Source organism: Epinephelus lanceolatus, chromosome 16, assembly GCF_041903045.1.
Source record: "Epinephelus lanceolatus isolate andai-2023 chromosome 16, ASM4190304v1, whole genome shotgun sequence".
In the NCBI taxonomy this organism is placed as follows: Eukaryota; Metazoa; Chordata; class Actinopteri; order Perciformes; family Serranidae; genus Epinephelus; species Epinephelus lanceolatus.
The window spans coordinates 15,877,973-15,898,359 of NC_135749.1; the positions used below are offsets into that span (position 1 = coordinate 15,877,973).

Here is a 20,387-nt window from a genome sequence, read left to right on the forward strand (position 1 = left end):
AAGGAATAAGAGCGACTACTTTTGCCAAATAAATGAATACACGTGTGAGAAGAGGTTGCATCACAAATCTGGTTATGTGTTTATAGGAGAGGTTCCTGATGTCACATTGCAGACATGCAGTAGCTGTGCTTTACACTGCCTTTCTGTTTACAATGCTGTGTCTTTCATTACTTGGGTAATAGAAATAGACTCACTGCTCTCTCTGCCACAGTTGGATAGACAGATCTATTATGATAGGTTCACTTTAAGCAGCGTGTGGAGAAAAATGTATTGTCACATTTCTATTTGCTCTGCTATGTGGTCTGTGTTATGATTACTCTCTCTCACTCGGATATTATTCATCCTCCTCGCAGACATATGACTGATTTTTTATTTGTCTGCGACACATTTCTGTCCCTGTTTGAGAGAGGCTATGAATATAAAATGTTGCAACTGATTATTGTGGTATAACAAGCGATCATAAGTTTCCTTTTTACGTTTCTCACAGCGACACCAGAATGCTTTCCTCTGACACTTTGGACTTTGACCTTTTCTACTCTGCAGCATGTGTCAGGCGCATGAACAAGCACGCTGCTATGTGTGACACTGTTTTAATTTAACATCAATACATATTCTTGTCATATATCTATGATAATAGGTCAAATTGAGCTCCTATTGGTTAACTGGAGCTGTGTGTATTTCATGCTGAAGTAGATACTCAAGTACGCTAGATGCATTTAAGTGGATGTTGGATATCAGACTTACACAGGCATGTGTGCTGCAATTAGATTACAGCTAGTCAATGAATAATTGCCCAAAAAGGAGATGCATACATAGGGAATTTTATACAATACCAAGAATAAACATATCTAATGTTGTTAGGCCATTTAAAGACACAAAAAGAAGCCTGCACATAGCAGAGTGTGTCTGTGTTTTACTGTCTTAAATAAGTTAGTGATGGATTGAGGTCATTACGTGTCACAAGTTGAGCAGTTCATGTCACGACACAAACAACTCTGGAGACAAATGATTAAATGTCAATGAACCCACAGCACAGTTTCATGTTATTGTGGCCACTGCATGTGTTTTTCCTTACAACTAGTGTTTTGTTTCTAAAAGGGATCAGATTATGGGTGTCTATACAAAATTGCAATTCAATCATAACATTCTACAGCTTTCTACATGGTTTCATTCTTTGATTTTTCTTCCTCCTTCAACTACTGCAGTTTTTAATTTGCAAAATAATTCCCAATTTAATTGTTTAAGTGTGATGAATGAGGATGAGAACGATGGCTGGCAAGCACCTCTTATATTTGCCAAAACCTACGACTAAATGGGATTAAAAAAAGATGGATGAATTAACTAGTGCTGTTAAGGGAAATGTTTTTGTCTCTGAGTTAACTGCATGTTAATCAACTCCCACTATCACATCACAGCAGCTCATGAATCACATTCCATACTAATGAATGCTCCTTGCCCTCCCCACCACTACAGCACACATCCTTTATTAAAGAGGGTGAAAATCTCAACACTAACATAGCCGACTTCTCTGAGCATAAAAAGATATCAATATCTGCTGTAAAATAACTGTTTCTATGATAACACTTTATTTAAAATGGCGCCCTATTTTTTCGAGTGCGGCAGAATACTGTATTTTCCCCCCCTCGCCATCTTGATGTTCGATCGCACAGGCGGAAGCAGCATCCTCGGCGGAGCAACAGCGGGTGTGGTTCGGACTTCTACGGGTGGTTCACCTAGCAGCCCTTTTCCCATTTCCAGCCAAGAGAAAGGAGAAAATTTTCCTGACAAGAACCACGGAGGAGCCGCTCGACTCTGGTAAAGATACCGTGTTCGCTACAGCTATTATATAACGAATTTACGGCGCGTCAATGTTCGCTTCACCAAAGAAAATCATCTTTGGCTAGGGAGGGGGCTCCGGTGGGGTTTTCTGATTTGGCTGGCAGCACAGCAGGTTTTGTACGGTGGCGCTTGGATCTACTTTTCATACGTCCTGGTTAGCTAAGCTAATCAAACCAGAATTAAACATTTGGAGGGTTCGCTTGAAAGTCACGATTCCAATAATGAGCCGATTTGTAATGATAATGAGTTCGAGTACGGGTTGCGTCTGTGGGCAGGTCTTAATAATTTAGGCTTTGTTGAGTGAAGCCGAAAACTGTGTTTGTTTATGTTAGCTAGTAGCTAACTAGCGGAGGGGTTAGCTACGCACGTTAGGTTAGCTTAGCGAGCTCTCAAGGTAAGCTAGCCAACCTGTTAGCTAGCGGTGGTGGCTAATACATGCTAGCGTTTCGCTCCTGAATTATATGCCCTTCAAATGGTGGTTGATGTAACTTACACAGTTTGATGTGGTTTTTAGTTGTGATTAGGTAGCTTGTTACACTCCTAGTCAGACCCACCGTGAGAGGAGGAGTCATGGAAGTGATTGCGGGGCGGAGGGGGTAGTTTCTCTCATTGGAAACCCAAGCTGCGAGGTCGGAACTTGGCCGTGGTAGGGGGAGGGGGAGAAATATGCCTTTGATGTTCTTTGCCGCTGAATGGTGAATTGTGTTCGTGCTGGCCTGGAAATACCCACCGCTTTGCTCTCTCGGCTGGAGGTGGAGGCTCGGCATTTCCCCTCAAAGCTACGTTAGCAAGCCAAACAAGCGTCTGAATCACAGGTAGCGCAGAAGACTGGGGTTTTTATTATTGAGACCACGTAGGAGAAACGCATAAACATTACGATTGGGTTTGGCGTTGGCAAACAAGAATTCAAGGTTGAGTGCGAGTTGTCTTATTTTTCCCCTGTGTGCCTCTTTCCTTTTACGCAGACTTATCTGCTGTGCGGGCTGAGGGCAGGCAAGAACAATGGCTACCCAGTGTAAGTATGAAAAACTTTAATTTAAAAGTATTATGATGAGATGAACGCTGCCCTTCATAGTTTCTTTTAGATCCACACATGAGAGTTTGTTTGTACATAAGTAAGCTTTGAGACACTGTGGAAATTGGGGGAAAATGGGAGCTAGGTGAGCACATGTCACAGTATGCCAAGTAATTACAGTTCGTCTTTTGTTACATCTGAGTTTCTCCTCCAGGAAAAAAACGTGCTTGGGAATTCAAAGAGGAATATAATGTCTACGTACTTTAACTTATAATCAGCACCCGAGGGCATCAGTTATTAAGAGTATTAGCTTTTTCTTAGTCTAAACAGGACTGTTGTCTCTCTAACTTTGTGTCCCTCTTTGTTCTCCTGACAACTAACTACCACTTCTTTAACTCCTACATCTCCTTTCTGAATTAACTCAAGATTAGGTATGTTATGATATTACATGTGAGTACTGAAACCTTTAAGATCACTCTTCTTCTTTTTTTTTGATTGTAAGCGAGAAACTAAGTTCAAGTCAAGTGGGTGAAGTGAAGATTACTCCTCTCCTAAACTGTCATTCTATGTGTTTCACTATTTCTCCCCTTTTGTGCAGCTGATTTGATGGAGTTGGACATGGCAATGGGAGACAGCAAGGCTGCAGTGAGCCAGTGGCAGCAGCAGTCCTACCTGGATTCAGGCATTCAGTCTGGAGTCACCACCACAGCACCATCTCTGAGCGGCAAGGGAAACCCTGATGCTGAGGAGGATGATCCAACTCTCTACGACTGGGAATTCAACCAGCCCTTCACTCCTGAGCCTACAGGTATAAGAGATACTGATACAAAAATATTGTGATATTGACAACATTGGGATTATGTCCTTTCATCGTATTAAGTGTCATATCGCATTACTTTCAGACATTGAGGGGTATGCCATGACCCGGGCCCAGCGTGTGCGTGCTGCCATGTTCCCAGAGACCTTAGAGGAGGGCATTCAGATCCCACCTACCCAGCTGGATGCTGCCCACCCCACAGCAGTGCAGCGGCTGGCAGAGCCCTCTCAGATGCTGAAGCATGCCGTGGTCAATCTCATTAACTACCAAGATGATGCAGAATTGGCCACACGTGCCATCCCTGAGCTTACTAAACTGCTCAATGATGAGGACCAGGTATGTGTTCAAATGAGTGAACGATGCCTGCTGATTAACACATGGTATAATGTAAGATTATGCGCAATACATTTGGCATCAACTTCCAAATCACACTTACTCCCAAATCACACTCAACAAACATTGTCTCTGTCCCAGGTTGTCGTGAATAAAGCAGCTGTGATGGTGCATCAGTTGTCCAAGAAGGAGGCCTCGCGCCACGCCCTGATGCGCTCCCCACAAATGGTTTCGGCCGTTGTTCGTGCCATGCAGAACACTGGTGATGTGGAGACAGCTCGTTGCTCTGCTGGCACCTTGCACAATCTTTCCCACCATCGCGAGGGGCTCCTTGCAATATTCAAGTCTGGAGGCATTCCTGCCCTGGTCAAGATGCTAGGGTAAGGAACTGGCCCTGTGGCTCTCTTCACTGCATATGTGCAGTATCAGTGTTGAAACAGCAAAATGGTCTGAAGCTAGGAAGAAGAATGCTGAGAAGATGTTTTAGAGTGGTTGGTGTTGGGGTTTTTGCAGCAAGTGCAAAAGTGTAGGAGAGAGTTGTTTGTTGAATTTCCTTGTCGCTCAAATTTGTGTCGGGATACAATACTGCACTTTATCAAATGACTGTTGACTGCGTCCCATTGGCTACTGATTGGCAAAGTATGTTTGTCTTAGGCCTAGTTATGTCCAGCAGGCCGCAATGTTCTAATAATCACATAGGCCCGTAAGACAATGCACAAATAACCTAAGATGTGTTAATTTTGTGTGTCTCTTATACTCCCTTGCTGTCCCCATTTTGTTTTCTTTCTCTAACTCTACATTGCTAGTAAAGGCTGGACACTTAAAAAATGCAGCAATGCACTCTGCTGCAACAACTATGAGTCTATCAACCATGATTAAGCAAATAATGAGTCAGTTGCAAATAAAGACAGTTGATGTTCAAGGTATAGCTTTCACAAAGCATTAGCCTGGTTTACCAACCATCACCTGCATAGAGAATCTCGTCTTAACAATCATAACAAACTAGAAAGTATGAGACTAACAGTGTGAAAGCAAAACTGACTCATCACTTTGCTTTGATTCTGAGAAAAGCACTGTGAGAAATAGTTGCTATTACCTCACATAACCAAATCTTCGCTAACCAGCTACACCCTCAAAAAACAGAATACTCCACAATGTTACCATTTTTTAACCTTTATAAAGCTTTCCTCCCTTACTTTAGTCTTTGTTATCTCCATGAAAAGCCAGACCACACAGCCACTACAAGTTAGCTAGCCGGCAAGTTGCAACCTGTTGGATGTCACGTGCGTGTTTGAAATTGCACGTGGAATCATATTACCACACTTAAAATGCAGGATGACACAGTTACCTGAGAGTGGACGATGAACCACCTGATTTTCTTTGACTACGTACAGGTGATCACCAAATAGATTTAAGTACAGGTAGCAATTTAGATTATCTACCCATCATGAGTGGGTGTTGATTTGCTTTATAAAGTTACTTTATAGTGCAGTGATTTGAGTTTATATTCCCAATGTGTCAATTGTTTCTTGAATGTTGCATTATAAGGGCAGGTTTGGACAGAGTTTGGCGAACTGTGTTGTACTCTTGATGTGCTCCAAAGTAACAAACATCTGGTTTTGCCAGATTGCCACTGGACACAGGGCTCCTGTGGGAATTTAATATGTAGATTTTTCAAGCTAATTTAATTTCAATACTTTATGTAAAATGTCAGTTCATCCCAACAAAACTGCTATGCCCGCATTTACAGCTGATTGTAATGACTTGAACCAACTGTGTCCAACACATGCGATTAAAAATTATAATTTATGTGATGATTAAGTGTGTTTATCTCTGGAAAGGTATGTTGGACTGTTGTTGATTATTTGGTACTGTTTGGACATTTTCCCAGCTCTCCAGTGGACAGTGTGCTGTTCTATGCCATCACCACACTCCACAACCTGTTGTTGCATCAAGAAGGGGCAAAGATGGCAGTGCGCTTGGCTGGAGGACTGCAGAAGATGGTGGCCCTGCTGTCTAACACCAATGTCAAATTCCTGGCAATCACTACTGACTGCCTGCAGATCCTTGCATATGGCAACCAGGAAAGCAAGGTATTGGAAGATAAACATATTAACGCATGCATTTACATTAATTAAAGCATTCATTCTGTCCAGATGTTAAAGCCCCTGACCTGTCTGCTGATGCCACTTGGCTGGCAGCAGTTTGTAACATCCAAATATCTTTGTTTTAGCTGATCATTCTGGCCAGTGGTGGTCCCCAGGCCCTGGTCAACATCATGAGGACCTTCACATATGAGAAACTGCTGTGGACCACAAGCAGAGTGCTCAAGGTGCTCTCTGTTTGCTCAAGCAACAAACCTGCCATCGTTGAGGCTGGTACGTGCAGAACTGGAATGGAAAACACACAAATGTTCTGGTCTAACTCATTACAATATTACTGTGGGCATTTTTACAGGTCCTGCATACATTTTCTAGTTGTGGTTGCTGCTAAGGTGAAATTCCTCTGATGCAATGAATTTGTATGTTCTTTATCTTGTGTGTGCAGGAGGCATGCAGGCCCTGGGGCTTCACCTGACAGACCCCAGCCAGCGTCTGGTCCAGAACTGCCTCTGGACCCTGAGGAATCTTTCAGATGCTGCCACTAAACAGGTACAACACACTCTTCAGTGTGCACAAATGTTAACTACTTATGATTCCCCATGTTCAATGTTAAGAACTCCTACTTGGTAATCATTGTATTAAATGTCCGTGGTGTGTAACAAAAAATATCGATACATAAAACACTGATTTCTCCGTAATTTTTAGTATAACTACTTTATACATGAAACATACAGGAGACTGTACTTGTGTTATGACATTTAACTCTTGCCCACTCACAGAATCCATTTAATACAAAGTAATTGATAAAAGAAAATGCTAAATTATTTCTAAAGTGTCCATTCTTCTCTACTAATTTGTTTTCCTCTCTTCCAACCTGTCTTCTGCTCTCTCCAGGAGGGAATGGAGGGTCTCCTGGGGACCCTGGTCCAGCTGCTGGGCAGTGATGACATCAATGTAGTGACATGTGCTGCTGGCATCCTCTCCAACCTGACCTGCAACAACTATAGTAACAAACTCATGGTCTGCCAGGTATGTAGTATACACACAATATTTGAGCATAACTATGTATCTGTGCGATGCAGATTGTGTATTGTGATTTAAATGCTTTGTCTGCAGTGTCGTATTTCTTGTCTACTGATTGATCTCATCACACTAGGTTGGAGGCATTGAGGCTCTGGTGCGAACGGTGCTGAGGGCCGGCGACAGAGAGGACATCACAGAGCCAGCAGTCTGTGCCCTGCGTCACCTGACTTCCCGCCACCAGGATGCTGAGATGGCCCAGAATGCTGTGCGCCTTCATTACGGCCTGCCTGTGGTGGTCAAACTACTGCACCCTCCGTCCCACTGGCCACTAATCAAGGTCATTAGCCATTTTAGTTTTGGATCAACCTTGCATATGGTAACATCATTTATTAACATAATTCAATTCCAACAAACTAAAATATCTTTAATTTTCCCTCCTATCTAGGCCACAGTCGGACTTATCCGCAACCTAGCTCTTTGCCCGGCCAACCACAGTGCTCTGCGGGAGCAGGGAGCCATCCCCCGACTGGTCCAACTGCTCGTCAGGGCTCACCAGGACACCCAGAGACGCACCAGCATGGGAGGCAACCAGCAGCAGTTTGTGGTGTGTAACCAAGCCAGCAACCCTTCAAGTTTTTTTTTAATAATTTGAACATTTAGAATTTTTTGTTTGAGTTCCCTGTTTTTCCCCTCTCAAACACATACAGGAGGGTGTGCGTATGGAGGAAATAGTGGAAGGCTGCACAGGAGCACTGCACATCCTGGCCCGGGACGTCCACAACAGAATTGTCATCAGAGGGCTCAACACCATTCCACTCTTTGTCCAGGTATAAACCTAACCCCCACTGTAACCAGTCCCTCCAGGATTTTGCGATGTTGCGTTAGCCACAATTAGAGCTAATTCTGCGCAACGTTGCATTTTTGTCCAATCTTGCAGATGTACCACAAATGTGACTATTTAAAGTGGATAAAATCTTGTTTCAATGTAGAGCTGCACTCAGCGTATTGATCTGCTCAGCCCCTCCTTTCCCAGTTCTGTCTCTGTTTATCAGGAGACTACAGCTAGGGCAGAGTGGCACACAGTGACAAGGACGACCCAAAGTTTATTAACAGGGTTATGACCTAGTAGAGCTGTTTCGTTCTGGTGTGGGCAGCAACTAAACCCGAGTGGGGCCCATTTCTCAGCACAGAGCAGGTGAATTTTAAAATCTTCCTTAGTGAGGATGCTTGTCATTCCGAATGCACAGCAAAATTTAACAAACCACTTTGGAACACTGGACGGAGGCACACCGGGCTCGCCCTGACCTGACAGTGAAGCTGTGAGGCGCACAGTGGCCTCCCTCTTATCTGATGCTAACACTACTGCGGTGTCTGCTGAATCTGTAATGTAGCCTTTTTTTATTGACGATCACTCGCTTTACAATCAGGTAGGCCTGTTTCATCCTCATGTGCATTCTGTGTCACTGTACTTTTTTATGTAATTGTTTATTTCTGTATGATTAAAAAAAAGTGCCTAAAAATATTGCAAAATGAATCGCAATTTTTTTTTTTTAGTAAAGCTGCAGTGAAATCAGGTGTTTCAGGCCACAACAATCACAAAAACAGTCTGCAAAATCCTGGAGGGGACTGTTTCACTACAGAAAAACACTGACCGCCAACCTATGTAAATGTCTTTGTTAAAAACTCTTAGCATTTGGTTTTGGAAATACCATATTTGCCAATTAGCAACTTTGATTTCCCTATCCCGCTCCTTCTTATTATCTTTCCACAACAAACTTGCCCCCAACTTTCTTTTGTCTTAATTAAACATCTTCTCTTTCTCTCTGTTATTCGCTGTCTCCAGTTGCTGTATTCTCCAGTGGAGAATATCCAGCGCGTGGCAGCAGGTGTGCTGTGTGAACTGGCTCAGGACAAGGAAGCTGCCGAGGCAATCGAAGCTGAAGGAGCCACCGCACCCCTCACTGAGCTGCTGCACTCCCGTAACGAGGGCGTTGGTGAGTATACATTCATAAAAAACAGACTGTGCACACATTACTGATTGTCGGTGTACTTGACTTGTGTTATTGTGCATTGTCTTCTGTAGCAACCTACGCTGCAGCTGTCCTGTTCCGCATGTCTGAGGACAAGCCCCAGGACTACAAGAAACGTCTGTCAGTGGAGCTGACCAGCTCTTTGTTCAGAACTGAGCCCATGGCCTGGAACGAGGTACACACACACGCACACACACACACACACACACACCCAAACTGATGTTCAAACATATAAGCTATGGTCAGGTGCAACCTAGATTGTGTGAGTGCATTCACACTGAAAAGGTGACCAAATATAAAATGTAGACTAAACAGTGTCAGTTAATGCTGTATACTGTTACTACATCCACTTCTCTGTGTGGGCTGGCTAATGTCTGGCTTTACTCATCACTCTTTTGCCTTTTATAGACTGGAGACCTGGGACTGGATATGGGAGCTCAGGGAGACCCTCTTGCTTACAGGCAGGATGGTAAGTGCCTGTGTTATCTGTAATGAAATAAAATCCCTTCTCTGTTTCTCGCCAATTATTTCATCATCCTTTGGTTGATGTAATTTGATCTTTATGAGTTTATAGAAAACAAGAAATTTCATATAAGAAACTTAATTTCATCGTCCTCCCACCTCTTCTCTCCGATGTATCATTTGATGCCACCCAGCAATTACAGCTGATCACTATGGGTTTGTTTAGAATAACACAATCTAGCCTTGTGTCTCTGTGATTGGAACCTTTTGTACCAATTCAATAATGTTTGTCTGTCCTTTGTCTTTTCTAGATGGAGCCTACCGGGCCTACCCAGCAGCCTACGGCCAGGACACCCTTTTGGACCCCATGATGGAAGGTGCGGACTACCATGCTGACACTCTGCCCGACCTGGGTCACCACACTGATCCATTGCCAGACCTTGGCCACACCCAAGACCTGATGGACAGCAACCAGCTGGCCTGGTTTGACACCGACCTGTAGGATTGGTAAGATAGACTTTCATCCAAGATGTAAGTTCATAGTAAAGGTAATATTGATGTAAATATTGATGTTTTTCTGTCTTTGCTCTTTTGCAGTTGTATTTTGATAGAACCTGCATTGTGATTGGCCTGTATTGTCTGAAGCAGCATTATGATTGGCCTGTAGAGTTGTTGAAGGTAAAGAGGGGAATAAGAGGTCTTGGAAAGTGCCTGACACAAGAAAACAAAGAAGATGGTTGCCATGGGAATGTTTAAGCAAGTTGAAGTAGGGGGGGGAAGAAGGGGTTAAAGTATCAGAGAGATGTGGAATCACACAATGGAGGTCTCGGAGCAGGTTACCTATATGGATGAGTGCACATGAGGTGGATCTTAAAAGTTTGAAACACATATGTTTTAGCCTTGCCTGTATTCTTATCAGTTTTTTGTTTCTATTTTTCTTATTCTATTTTTTTATTTCTTTTTGTATTACTCATTCTCTGTTATGGTACTGACCCAGCTTGCCTTCGCACTAGCCATCTTCATATTCTCTTCGATGCTAATCATTTGTAATTTTCTTTTTTAAAAACGTATATTACATGTAGTGTTAAGTTATAGTGATATTATACAATGTTCCTTTGGTTTATGGCCGAATGTGTAGAACACTAATAATCAGTTGAATTGTACTCTGACTTAAAGTGTAACATTGTGTAGTTTTTTTTATAATCTCAAAAATGGAGAATTATGCATTCTTAATATGTGCTTGTTTAAGCATAAAGTATGTCAGTGTCACAAATGTTCTAAAGAGGGAGATGGGGTGAAATTGAGGGCGGGTGGGGAAAAATCTAGAGACAAGTGTTTTATATACAGTATCACTGGTAGGTTAACAACTATTTTGTATGCTATCATTGGATGTCTGATAGAAAAGTCTTTAACGCTATCGTTGGTGGTCTAATAAAACTCAGTTTTATGTGCTATCAAGGGTAGCTAGGTTGATGAACCAGTTGTAGTCCTGCTGTGCTTATTTTGGAGACGAGGTTATGACACGGCTGAACAATAAAATGGCATTTTATTTCATTTGGTCTGTCCCGTGTCTTCTGTCCTTCCATGTCATGATTGTTTGCTTTTTTGACAGACAGACCCGTGTTTCCAAGCTTCAGTATGCTGGTAAATGAATGAAATTATAGCATGTGAAATTACCTTCAAGTTGTGTTGCACTATTCTGACATAAATACAGGTAATCAAAATTCAAGCAGCAGTATTCTCCACACAAATGGTGACATCAGATGAAACATCAAAGTTCCAATACAGAAGTTTAAAATGAGGCAGCATTAGCTTAAGATGAAAGTTATTTATGTAACGTGAAAGTAATTCAACTTGAAATTAAAACTTGGGTAATTTAGAACTTTAGGTATATTAAAACATGACTGATGTGTGAAATGATGCACTGGAGAGATTGTAAAAATCTTTGAAATCACACATTTTTGGTCAATTTCCAAAATTGAAGGGATTGGTACAGAAAACTTGCTATTTGAAGCTTTGATTTAGCACTAATTGTATTTTTTTTTTAACAATTCCTGATAGAGCAACGGAAAGAGAAATGCTTACTTGCTGCATCTCCTTTTGTACGTGACCAAAAAAGATAACTATATTGCCTCACTGCACTGCCACCCACTATATTGATTGCAAGACCAATAAGTAAAAGTTTCCTCAATGTAAAAAAAAAATAATGGCAAAAGATAAACCAGTTTTTAAACCAGTGGGTTTTGCAATGACTCATTTTAAATTACCAATGTGTTAAGGTGCAGATTTAACTGTGAATTTAGCCAAAAATGATGTGTTTCTAAGGTACTTTATTTTTGGAGATGCTTCTCTACAGATACACGATGCCATTTTTATTTTTGTTTTATCTTTGCCATACTGTGAGTAGTTCTTTTTTTATTTTCTTAGGAAACCTGTTATGTAAAATTTAAATGTATTTATGTCTGAATTAACATTTTCTGTAAGAAAAAAAAGGTAAAACTGGCTAAATGGCTACAAAATAATTTGACAGGCTGCTAAAGGTTGAAAGCTATCTGAAAAATTGCATATTGTCTTTTGCAAGAGATCCGCATTTGGATTAAGTGCATCTAACAGCAGTTATGTTTGGTTTGAGTGTAAAAAGAATGAATATAACCTTGATTATGACCTGTGTGTTATTAATTGGGTAGCAACTTCTGTTTATTTTTAAGCAGAAAGTGTGTGCTGTAAAGATAGTCTGGAGTTTGTGTGTGAGAGAGTATTTGTCTTAAAAAAATAGTAGGATACACCCCAGGGAAAACATCTGTCCTGCTTCACTCACACGCTAAATCCTACCAGCCTCACCACCACTAACTGTTCACTCCAGTAAAGTGTCATATCCGGAGCCTCACCAGCTCGCAGTATATTCGAGTTACACACAGACAGTTTTGGGTGAAACAGAAGGAACGTCTGACACAATAAACCTTACGGAAATACAACAAAAGTGCTTTCATTGTGCCAAGAGGACTTCGTAATAGTTTAGTGACTTAAAAGAACCACAGTCTGTATTTCAAATACAACGTATGGTATACCTCAAAGGCAAACTCATTCCTGCCAGTATCACAACTAAAAACTTTCGACAGTTTATTTGTCATCACTGTACCTCAAGTGACTCCTCTGGTGGTGACGTGTGGACGGCAGCATTGCTGTAAGTCAGAAGGACACAATACGGTGGCATCACTGTGGTCAAGGTTCCTATAATAGTGTCGCTGCTGTTGTGTATCTCAGAAACACCATAAAAGCATATGACTGAGACAGTCTGAAGGTATCTGACTCAAAGCCTTTCCATCCTCACAAAGAGCTTTCACATTTCATTTGCTCAAGGTTAAACATCTGATGACAGTTACCATGAAGCATTGTGTGAGCTAACATGTTTGAAATGTAGATGACGTTTTTGTACAAGAGAAGATGAGTGAAATAAAAAATCAGACACATTTCTAAAACCCCAGTTACGAGACAGAGTTATAACAATATCTTCGTGCTTGCATAAGAGTCAGGGGGAACAAAGACATGCTAGAGAGAAAGTTTGAAGTAGTTTATGAGAGCAGTTCAACAAAGAAAGAATAAAAGTTCCTTTTCATGGCATTGTGGGAGATTGGGAAGGCTGTGCAGACCTGACTGAGGTCGTTATTTAACCTCTGCAATAATAGGAAGAAGAGTTGTCCTGTCAAAAGTAAAAAGGTGTAAGAACTGTTGTTGTTAATGTGTAGACCCTCACCCTTATGTGGAAGTGCTACATTATTATAGGCCTTTAAAGCAGCCCTTTAAGCTCAATGGGACATTAGAGGGACCTTGTGTATTCCATGTTAATGAGCTCCTTTTCATGGCTGAATGAGGTCTGAATCCTCAGGTAGGGTCGTGTGCATGTGAATAGATCTTGTCTAATGGGTCACTCAGGTGTGCATTAGTTTTGTGAATGAAAATGTTAGCAGATGATCCATATATCTACATATTTAAATGATACAATGTGGGCCTATAGGACTTTTAAACCAGCTGGATTCAGGATCTCATGACAGCCTTTTCTGCCATTTTAGTTAGATTTTAGTAACACTTGTGCTTGTCTCACTCCAGTTTTTACTCTAATAGGCACTGGTTTTGCTTTTGCCCCTTGAAAACACTTCTTATCTTGTATATTTGTACATTTTGACAGATCTATTGTTTCTAAAACTGGGCTCAGTGAGTGAACCTGACACAGGAAACCCACTGGTTGTTACTGGTTCTGGTATAATCAAACAATGAGCCCTATAATAATATGAATATGTTCATTCTCTGTAACTATGACACTGCAACATATACCCTGTGCATGTGTTGCGTGCATTCAAATTGAGTCTCAATACACGTCTGTTCTTATTCTTCTTTCACTCACGAAAAACAATTCAAACAAAACTTACAGTGAAGAATATCAACACATGACATCTTAATATCATCCATGCTCTCATGCCTAAATATGCTTTATCATGCACATTTAGCAAATATGACAGTTACATAACAAACAGAAGAGGATTTTTCCAAGCTCCTTTACTTGTGTCACCTTAAGTCATATTATTTTAATCACACTGAAACTAGCTGATAATTTGTGTTAAGATCAGTGTATGAGCTGGGATTCTTGCACAAATCCAATAATTTAGGCTATATTTACAGATAACTGTGAAACTGGCTTCCAAAAAAGCAGCAATTGTTCAAGTGGACCTGTGGTCAGTGGCCCACAGATGTTTTCACCTCATTAAAGGAACAATAGGTCCTCATTAACCTGCAGTGCACACCCTCTAATGTCCTATTGTCCCAGCAGGACTTATACCCAGAGCTGAACACTTCAGGCCCACATCTGCTCTCAGTGAGGTTGTGATTGCACTACTCTGTGTGTGTGTGTGTGTGTGGGACCTGACTCCTGTGATTCTCCAACAAACAAGATGCAGTACAGGACTGAGAAGTTTGGAGCTCAGCTGCCTCTCTTTGCTCCAGCCAGCAGCTCTCAGCGCGGTCTGCTCAGGAAGAGCACCACCTACCTGGCTAAGATCGCTGTCGTCCTCCAAGACGCTCCAGCCAAGATGCTCACTTTCACACAGGTAAGAAAGAGTCAAGTTGTTTTTAATGACCATGTTTAAGAAGTATGTCATATGGCAAACTAATTGTCATTTTAAAACCTCTAATCTCAACTTGATGTTTTCCAGTTGATGGACAGACTGGCACCATTAATCTCTGAAGACAGAAAATCTGTTGAGAACAACATCAGAGTCTGTTTATCAAGCAACAAATGTTTTGTCAAGGTGAGTTTACATTCTCAATCTTTAACATTTCAAATGAACACAACACATTATTTTAATGAGCAACTTAACCTCTGTCTCTAAAACCCCTGTGTTGTGTTTTTCAGATTCCAGTGGTCCCAGATTCTCTGGACAGTAAGAGAAACTACTGGAAACTGGACCACAGTCAGATCACGGCAAAGATGGTGCGTCGTCACTTCAAAGGCATCCTGCTCCTCTTCCCTGAGTTGGCCTCCAAAGTGGAGACGGAGAACACCAGCAGACCATCAGAGCGCTGCTCAGCTCTCCACTCTCCTGAACCTGCAGCCTGCAGAGCTGTTCAGGTCAAATGTGAGGTGAAGTTCAGCAGTCCTTTCTCCATTGAATCCCTCCTGAAGAGAGACAGTCCCTCTGCTCGGGCCTCCAGAGCTTCTCCTCTGTGCAGAGTGCCGGTCAGAGCAGAGCAGCAGCCTCCCTCCACACACAGACCACATGGGACAAAGAGGAGCTTCAGCTGGGACTCTGAGGAGCCTCTCCTCCTTCAAGCTTCAGCTGGAAGTTCCCCCATCTGCTCAGCAGGGGGCAGCACACACCGTGGACTCACTGCTAATGGAGCTGCTCAGCCCATCAAGAGGACGCATGTGTGCTCTCAGTCCTCATTCCCTGTCTGCACAAGAGCCAGTGCTGCTCCTTATTTCACCAGCCCACACAGCGGTTACATCACTTACTCTGTACCAGCATTTACCCATGATGCTCTCTGTTTCTGGCTGTAATGTGTATTGTACCTGGCAGAACAGCTTTTTGGAGCACTTTATGTTTTATAATAAACTGTGAAAACAAATGAAGCCCTTTTTTATTGTCAATAAGGTTATTGATATTTAGTAATCAAGAGGATTGTAGATAAATTATAAATAAATAAAAAATAAAGGGCCTTTATAACAGCAGACATTTTGCCACTGTAGGAAATGCACAGGTGCACCGCTCCCATACACATGGAGAGGTTTGCAAAGAGGGGTTCATATTTTAACCCAAACCACAACTTATTCCCAACCCTTAACTTGGAAAACAATGTCTGGCAAAAATATTTACCTCAGACATGTTGTGGAGTAGAAGTAGCCTGTAAAGTAGCATAAAATGAAAATACTTAAGTACAAATACCTTAAATGTGTGACCTTAAAATGTCAGTGAAATGCTCCTGCAGTCAGCAGATGATGTGAAAATCATTGGGTTGTTTCAAAAATCTTTCCACCTAAAAGCAGCATTGTTCTTGTTCAATCACCCACAATCCAGTGTTTGTCACCTCGTTTATGACAGCTGTTGTCTCTGATGACAACTTTTTAGTGGAGGGACAAACTGGTTGTACATCTACTAAATATGCATTAAGTTTTTTTCTGAGACAATAGTGAAGTGCCAACATTTCCAATTGGACCCGTCCTACCAGATTTTATGCAAAAATGTACATTTGTCGCCAGTGTACCTGCCCATGGACCCGTTAATTGGATCCACTCCAAAATGTAATGGCTTCTAAGTTGGACCATGCTTGGACTACACATACATTTATAGCTTAATATACTGGAATAGAACACTTTGCTGTTACCATGTTTTCAGCATCACAAATATAATTTAGAGACCAGTTAAAGAGAAAAATACATTTCATTCTAATGCAATAGTAAATTAAAGACCTCCAACACAATGGTGAGATTTATAGTTATTTATAAGGCCATTTTACAATGTTCACAGTTAACAGTTACACTGCAACAGTTTGAACATAGGATATCTAACTAGTGCAGCCATCTGCATTTTTTTTTTTTTTACAAATACCCAGCATTGATATCTCTATGCAGTTTCTTCACTTACACTGGTCTGTGCTCTGTAGTGTTCAGATATCCTGAATTAACTGAACTAAATCTATTTTCAAAATGCACATGAGAAAAAGTTTAAAATTTACAGAAGACAATATGCATTCAACGTGAAGATTAAAAGGAGTATTAAATAATCCACAACCAATTTAATGGCCTCCTGATTATAGTGACAGTGACACTGTGATCTGTGAATGTTTTCCCCCCCTATTTTCCATCTTTTCTCATAATATTCAAGGCCTCGTTGTAAAAACAGCTCTATTATTAAGGCATCAAGGTATATCATATGTTCAAACTGTAACATTGTTAAATGGCCTTATAAATAACTAGCCTAAATCTCACCATTGTGTTAGATATCTTTAATTTACTATTGTCCCACATTAGAATGAAACATATTTTTCACTTTAGGTGGAGGCATGTAGCATGATCCAACTTAGAAGCCATTACATTTTGGAGCGGATCCAATTAACGGGACGGGTCCGTGGGCAGGTAGGGTTCAATTGCCTGCTCTGGCCACCAGGGGGCGAGTTTCTGATGCCCCAATATCCAGATTTGTTCTAAATATATTTGTCAACACATCTGCCAAATTTGGTGCTTTAATCACAAAATGAAGGCTTTCATAGCTATGCTGCCTCACTATATCCCAGACAGTATTCATTCAGGAGGCCAAATCAAGCACTTCAGACCAATAACTGAATGTACTTAAACAACATCTTCTTAATAAGAGTGACACAAATGTACATTTTTGCATAAAATCTGGTAGGACGGGTCCAAGTGGAAATGTTGGCACTTCACTGTTGTTTCAGAAAAAAATAATGCATATTTAGTAGATGCAAAAACAGTTTGTCCCTCCACTAAGAAGTTGCAATCAGAGACAACAGCTCCTAATAAACGAGGTGACAAACACTGGAATGTGGGTGATTGAACAAGAACAATGCTGCTTTTAGGTGGAAAGATTTTGGAGACAACCCAATGATTTTCACATCACCCAAGCTCTGCTGTGTTCTTCTGACTGCAGGAGCATTTCACTGACATTTTAAGGTCACACATTTAAGGTATTTGTACTTAAGTATTTTCATTTTATGCTACTTTACAGGCTACTTCTACTCCACAACATATCTGAGGTCAGTATTTTTGCCAGACATTGTTTTCCAAGTTAATGGCAGGAAATAAGTTGTGGTTTGGGTTCAAATTAATAGTTTAACCCCTCTTGGCAAACCTCTCCCATGTGTGCTTTTTACAAACATTACAGTTTGACATGTCACACTTGGAAAAGCAGAGATGAAAATAATAATGTCTGAATTCCATATAGCTGCTTTATTTTCCACTTGTGCTGACTGTCATGTGTCAGTGTCATGACTTACTGGGATGCCTAAGTTAGGTTAATATTATAACACCTGTGCATTTCCTATGACGACAAAATGTCCGCTGTTAAAAAGACCTTATGCATTTATCAACAATCCTCTTGATTATCGACAATAACGAAACGCTTCATTTGTTTTCAGTTTATTATAAAACATAAAGTGCTCCAAAAAGCCGTTCTGCCAGGTACAATACACATTACAGCCAGAAACAGAGAGCATCATGGGTAAATGCTGGTACAGAGTAAGTGATGTAACCGCTGTGTGGGCTGGTGAAATAAGGAGCAGCACTGGCTCTTGTGCAGACAGGGAATGAGGACTGAGAGCACACATGCATCCTCTTGATGGGCTGAGCAGCTCCATTAGCAGTGAGTCCACGGTGTGTGCTGCCCCCTGCTGAGCAGATGGGGGAACTTCCAGCTGAAGCTTGAAGGAGGAGAGGCTCCTCAGAGTCCCAGCTGAAGCTCCTCTTTGTCCCATGTGGTCTGTGTGTGGAGGGAGGCTGCTGCTCTGCTCTGACCGGCACTCTGCACAGAGGAGAAGCTCTGGAGGCCCGAGCAGAGGGACTGTCTCTCTTCAGGAGGGATTCAATGGAGAAAGGACTGCTGAACTTCACCTCACATTTGACCTGAACAGCTCTGCAGGCTGCAGGTTCAGGAGAGTGGAGAGCTGAGCAGCGCTCTGATGGTCTGCTGGTGTTCTCCGTCTCCACTTTGGAGGCCAGCTCAGGGAAGAGGAGCAGGATGCCTTTGAAGTGACGACGCACCATCTTTGCCGTGATCTGACTGTGGTCCAGTTTCCAGTAGTTTCTCTTACTGTCCAGAGAATCTGGGACCACTGGAATCTGAAAAACACAACACAGGGGTTTTAGAGACAGAGGTTAAGTTGTTCATTACAATAATGTGTTGTGTTCATTTGAAATGTTAAAGATTGAGAATGTAAACTCACCTTGACAAAACATTTGTTGCTTGATAAACAGACTCTGATGTTGTTCTCAACAGATTTTCTATCTTCAGAGATTAATGGTGCCAGTCTGTCCATCAACTGGAAAACATCAAGTTGAGGTTTTAAAATGACAATTAGTTTGCCATATGACATACTTCTTAAACATGGTCATTAAAAACAACTTGACTCTTTCTTACCTGTGTGAAAGTGAGCATCTTGGCTGGAGCGTCTTGGAGGACGACAGCGATCTTAGCCAGGTAGGTGGTGCTCTTCCTGAGCAGACCTCGCTGAGAGCTGCTGGCTGGAGCAAAGAGAGGCAGCTGAGCTCCAAACTTCTCAGTCCTGTTCTGCATCTTGTTTGTTGGAGAATCACAGGAGTCAGGTCCCACACACACACACAGAGTAGTGAGAGCAAATGTGGGCCTGAAGTGTTCAGCTCTGGGTATAAGTCCTGCTGGGACAATAGGACATTAGAGGGTGTGCACTGCAGGTTAATGAGGACCTATTGATGAGTCGATGAGCCATTACTGCTGGAGGAGGAGCCAGTGATCACAGTAATAGTCTGTTTCCAAAAGTTCATCAACATGTCTATGAGGATGTTCTGAGACTTTGTTCACACTGGGGGAGATACTTTTCCAACTACTCCCTGAAAATTAAATAAAGTTAAATAAATACAAAATCAAAAAGTTGTTGGAAATCACATTTCCTCTTCAGAAATGAATTGTCTTGCTGATTCTTACAGAGATGGAATGTAACCCAGTACATTTACTTTAATACTGTACTTAAATGCATCTATAGGTACTTTCACTTGAATATTATTATGTCACACCACTTCTTTCTACTCCGCTATACTTCAGAGTGATATATTGTACTTTTTACTCCACTACAATCATTCAATAACTTCAGTTACTAGTTACTTTACAAAGTAAGATTTTTGCGCTCAAATGATAAAAAATATACAAGTCTAAGTCATTTTTTTAACATAAAAACATTTATAAGGTTTTACATAGAATGTTTACATTAACAAGAGGGTTGTGACAAAGCAGACATATTGGCCACTGGACTAACAAAATGTTAGAGTGACAAAATGGGTTACCTTTCAGCCTAATCTATGAAGCTGGGGTAACCCCCTTATTTATGTTTCCATTCACAAAGGCTTATGCCAAATGGGGATCCTCACACCTGTCAGGCTGTCTGCTGGGGAGTGAGATGTGCAGCACAGCGGGGTAGAATAGCCGGAACATTTGGATGTGACAGAAGCACTTTCTTCACCTTGATGAAACTGGCCTGTTTCTTTGAGATGGCAGTACAGTGTCCATTGT

General features: G+C 41.5%; 3 protein-coding genes across 4 annotated transcripts; 2 read left to right on the plus strand and 1 right to left on the minus strand.

Moving 5' to 3' along the window:
* The first annotated feature begins 1,675 nt into the window (after window positions 1-1,675).
* On the plus strand, window positions 1,676-11,175 carry LOC117263601 (catenin beta-1-like). Of its 2 annotated transcripts, none has more exons than XM_033637146.2 (17): window positions 1,676-1,815; window positions 2,805-2,854; window positions 3,453-3,662; window positions 3,757-4,007; window positions 4,146-4,384; window positions 5,896-6,097; window positions 6,238-6,382; window positions 6,552-6,655; window positions 7,001-7,135; window positions 7,263-7,466; window positions 7,575-7,733; window positions 7,837-7,956; window positions 8,973-9,123; window positions 9,213-9,334; window positions 9,568-9,628; window positions 9,933-10,128; window positions 10,219-11,175. In XM_033637146.2, exons 2-16 carry the CDS (start codon window positions 2,842-2,844, stop codon window positions 10,121-10,123), a joined length of 2,307 nt encoding a protein of 768 aa, XP_033493037.2. In that variant the 5' UTR covers window positions 1,676-1,815; window positions 2,805-2,841; the 3' UTR covers window positions 10,124-10,128; window positions 10,219-11,175. The 2 variants fall into 2 exon arrangements, with proteins under 2 accessions (XP_033493037.2, XP_033493038.2); XM_033637147.2 differs by lacking the exon at window positions 1,676-1,815 and adding an exon at window positions 2,561-2,654.
* A 3,363-nt stretch (window positions 11,176-14,538) lies between these two features.
* On the plus strand, window positions 14,539-15,673 carry LOC117263434 (forkhead box protein H1-like). The gene is made up of 4 exons (XM_078176095.1): window positions 14,539-14,723; window positions 14,829-14,924; window positions 15,029-15,371; window positions 15,453-15,673. Exons 1-4 carry the CDS (start codon window positions 14,568-14,570, stop codon window positions 15,671-15,673), a joined length of 816 nt encoding a protein of 271 aa, XP_078032221.1. The 5' UTR covers window positions 14,539-14,567.
* Window positions 15,674-18,294: 2,621 nt separating this feature from the next.
* Window positions 18,295-19,511, minus strand: LOC117263435 (uncharacterized). Its single transcript, XM_033636755.2, has 3 exons — window positions 19,263-19,511; window positions 19,069-19,164; window positions 18,295-18,964 (listed from the first exon to the last, which is right to left on the minus strand). Exons 1-3 carry the CDS (start codon window positions 19,416-19,418, stop codon window positions 18,320-18,322), a joined length of 897 nt encoding a protein of 298 aa, XP_033492646.2. The 5' UTR covers window positions 19,419-19,511; the 3' UTR covers window positions 18,295-18,319.
* Window positions 19,512-20,387: the final 876 nt, after the last annotated feature.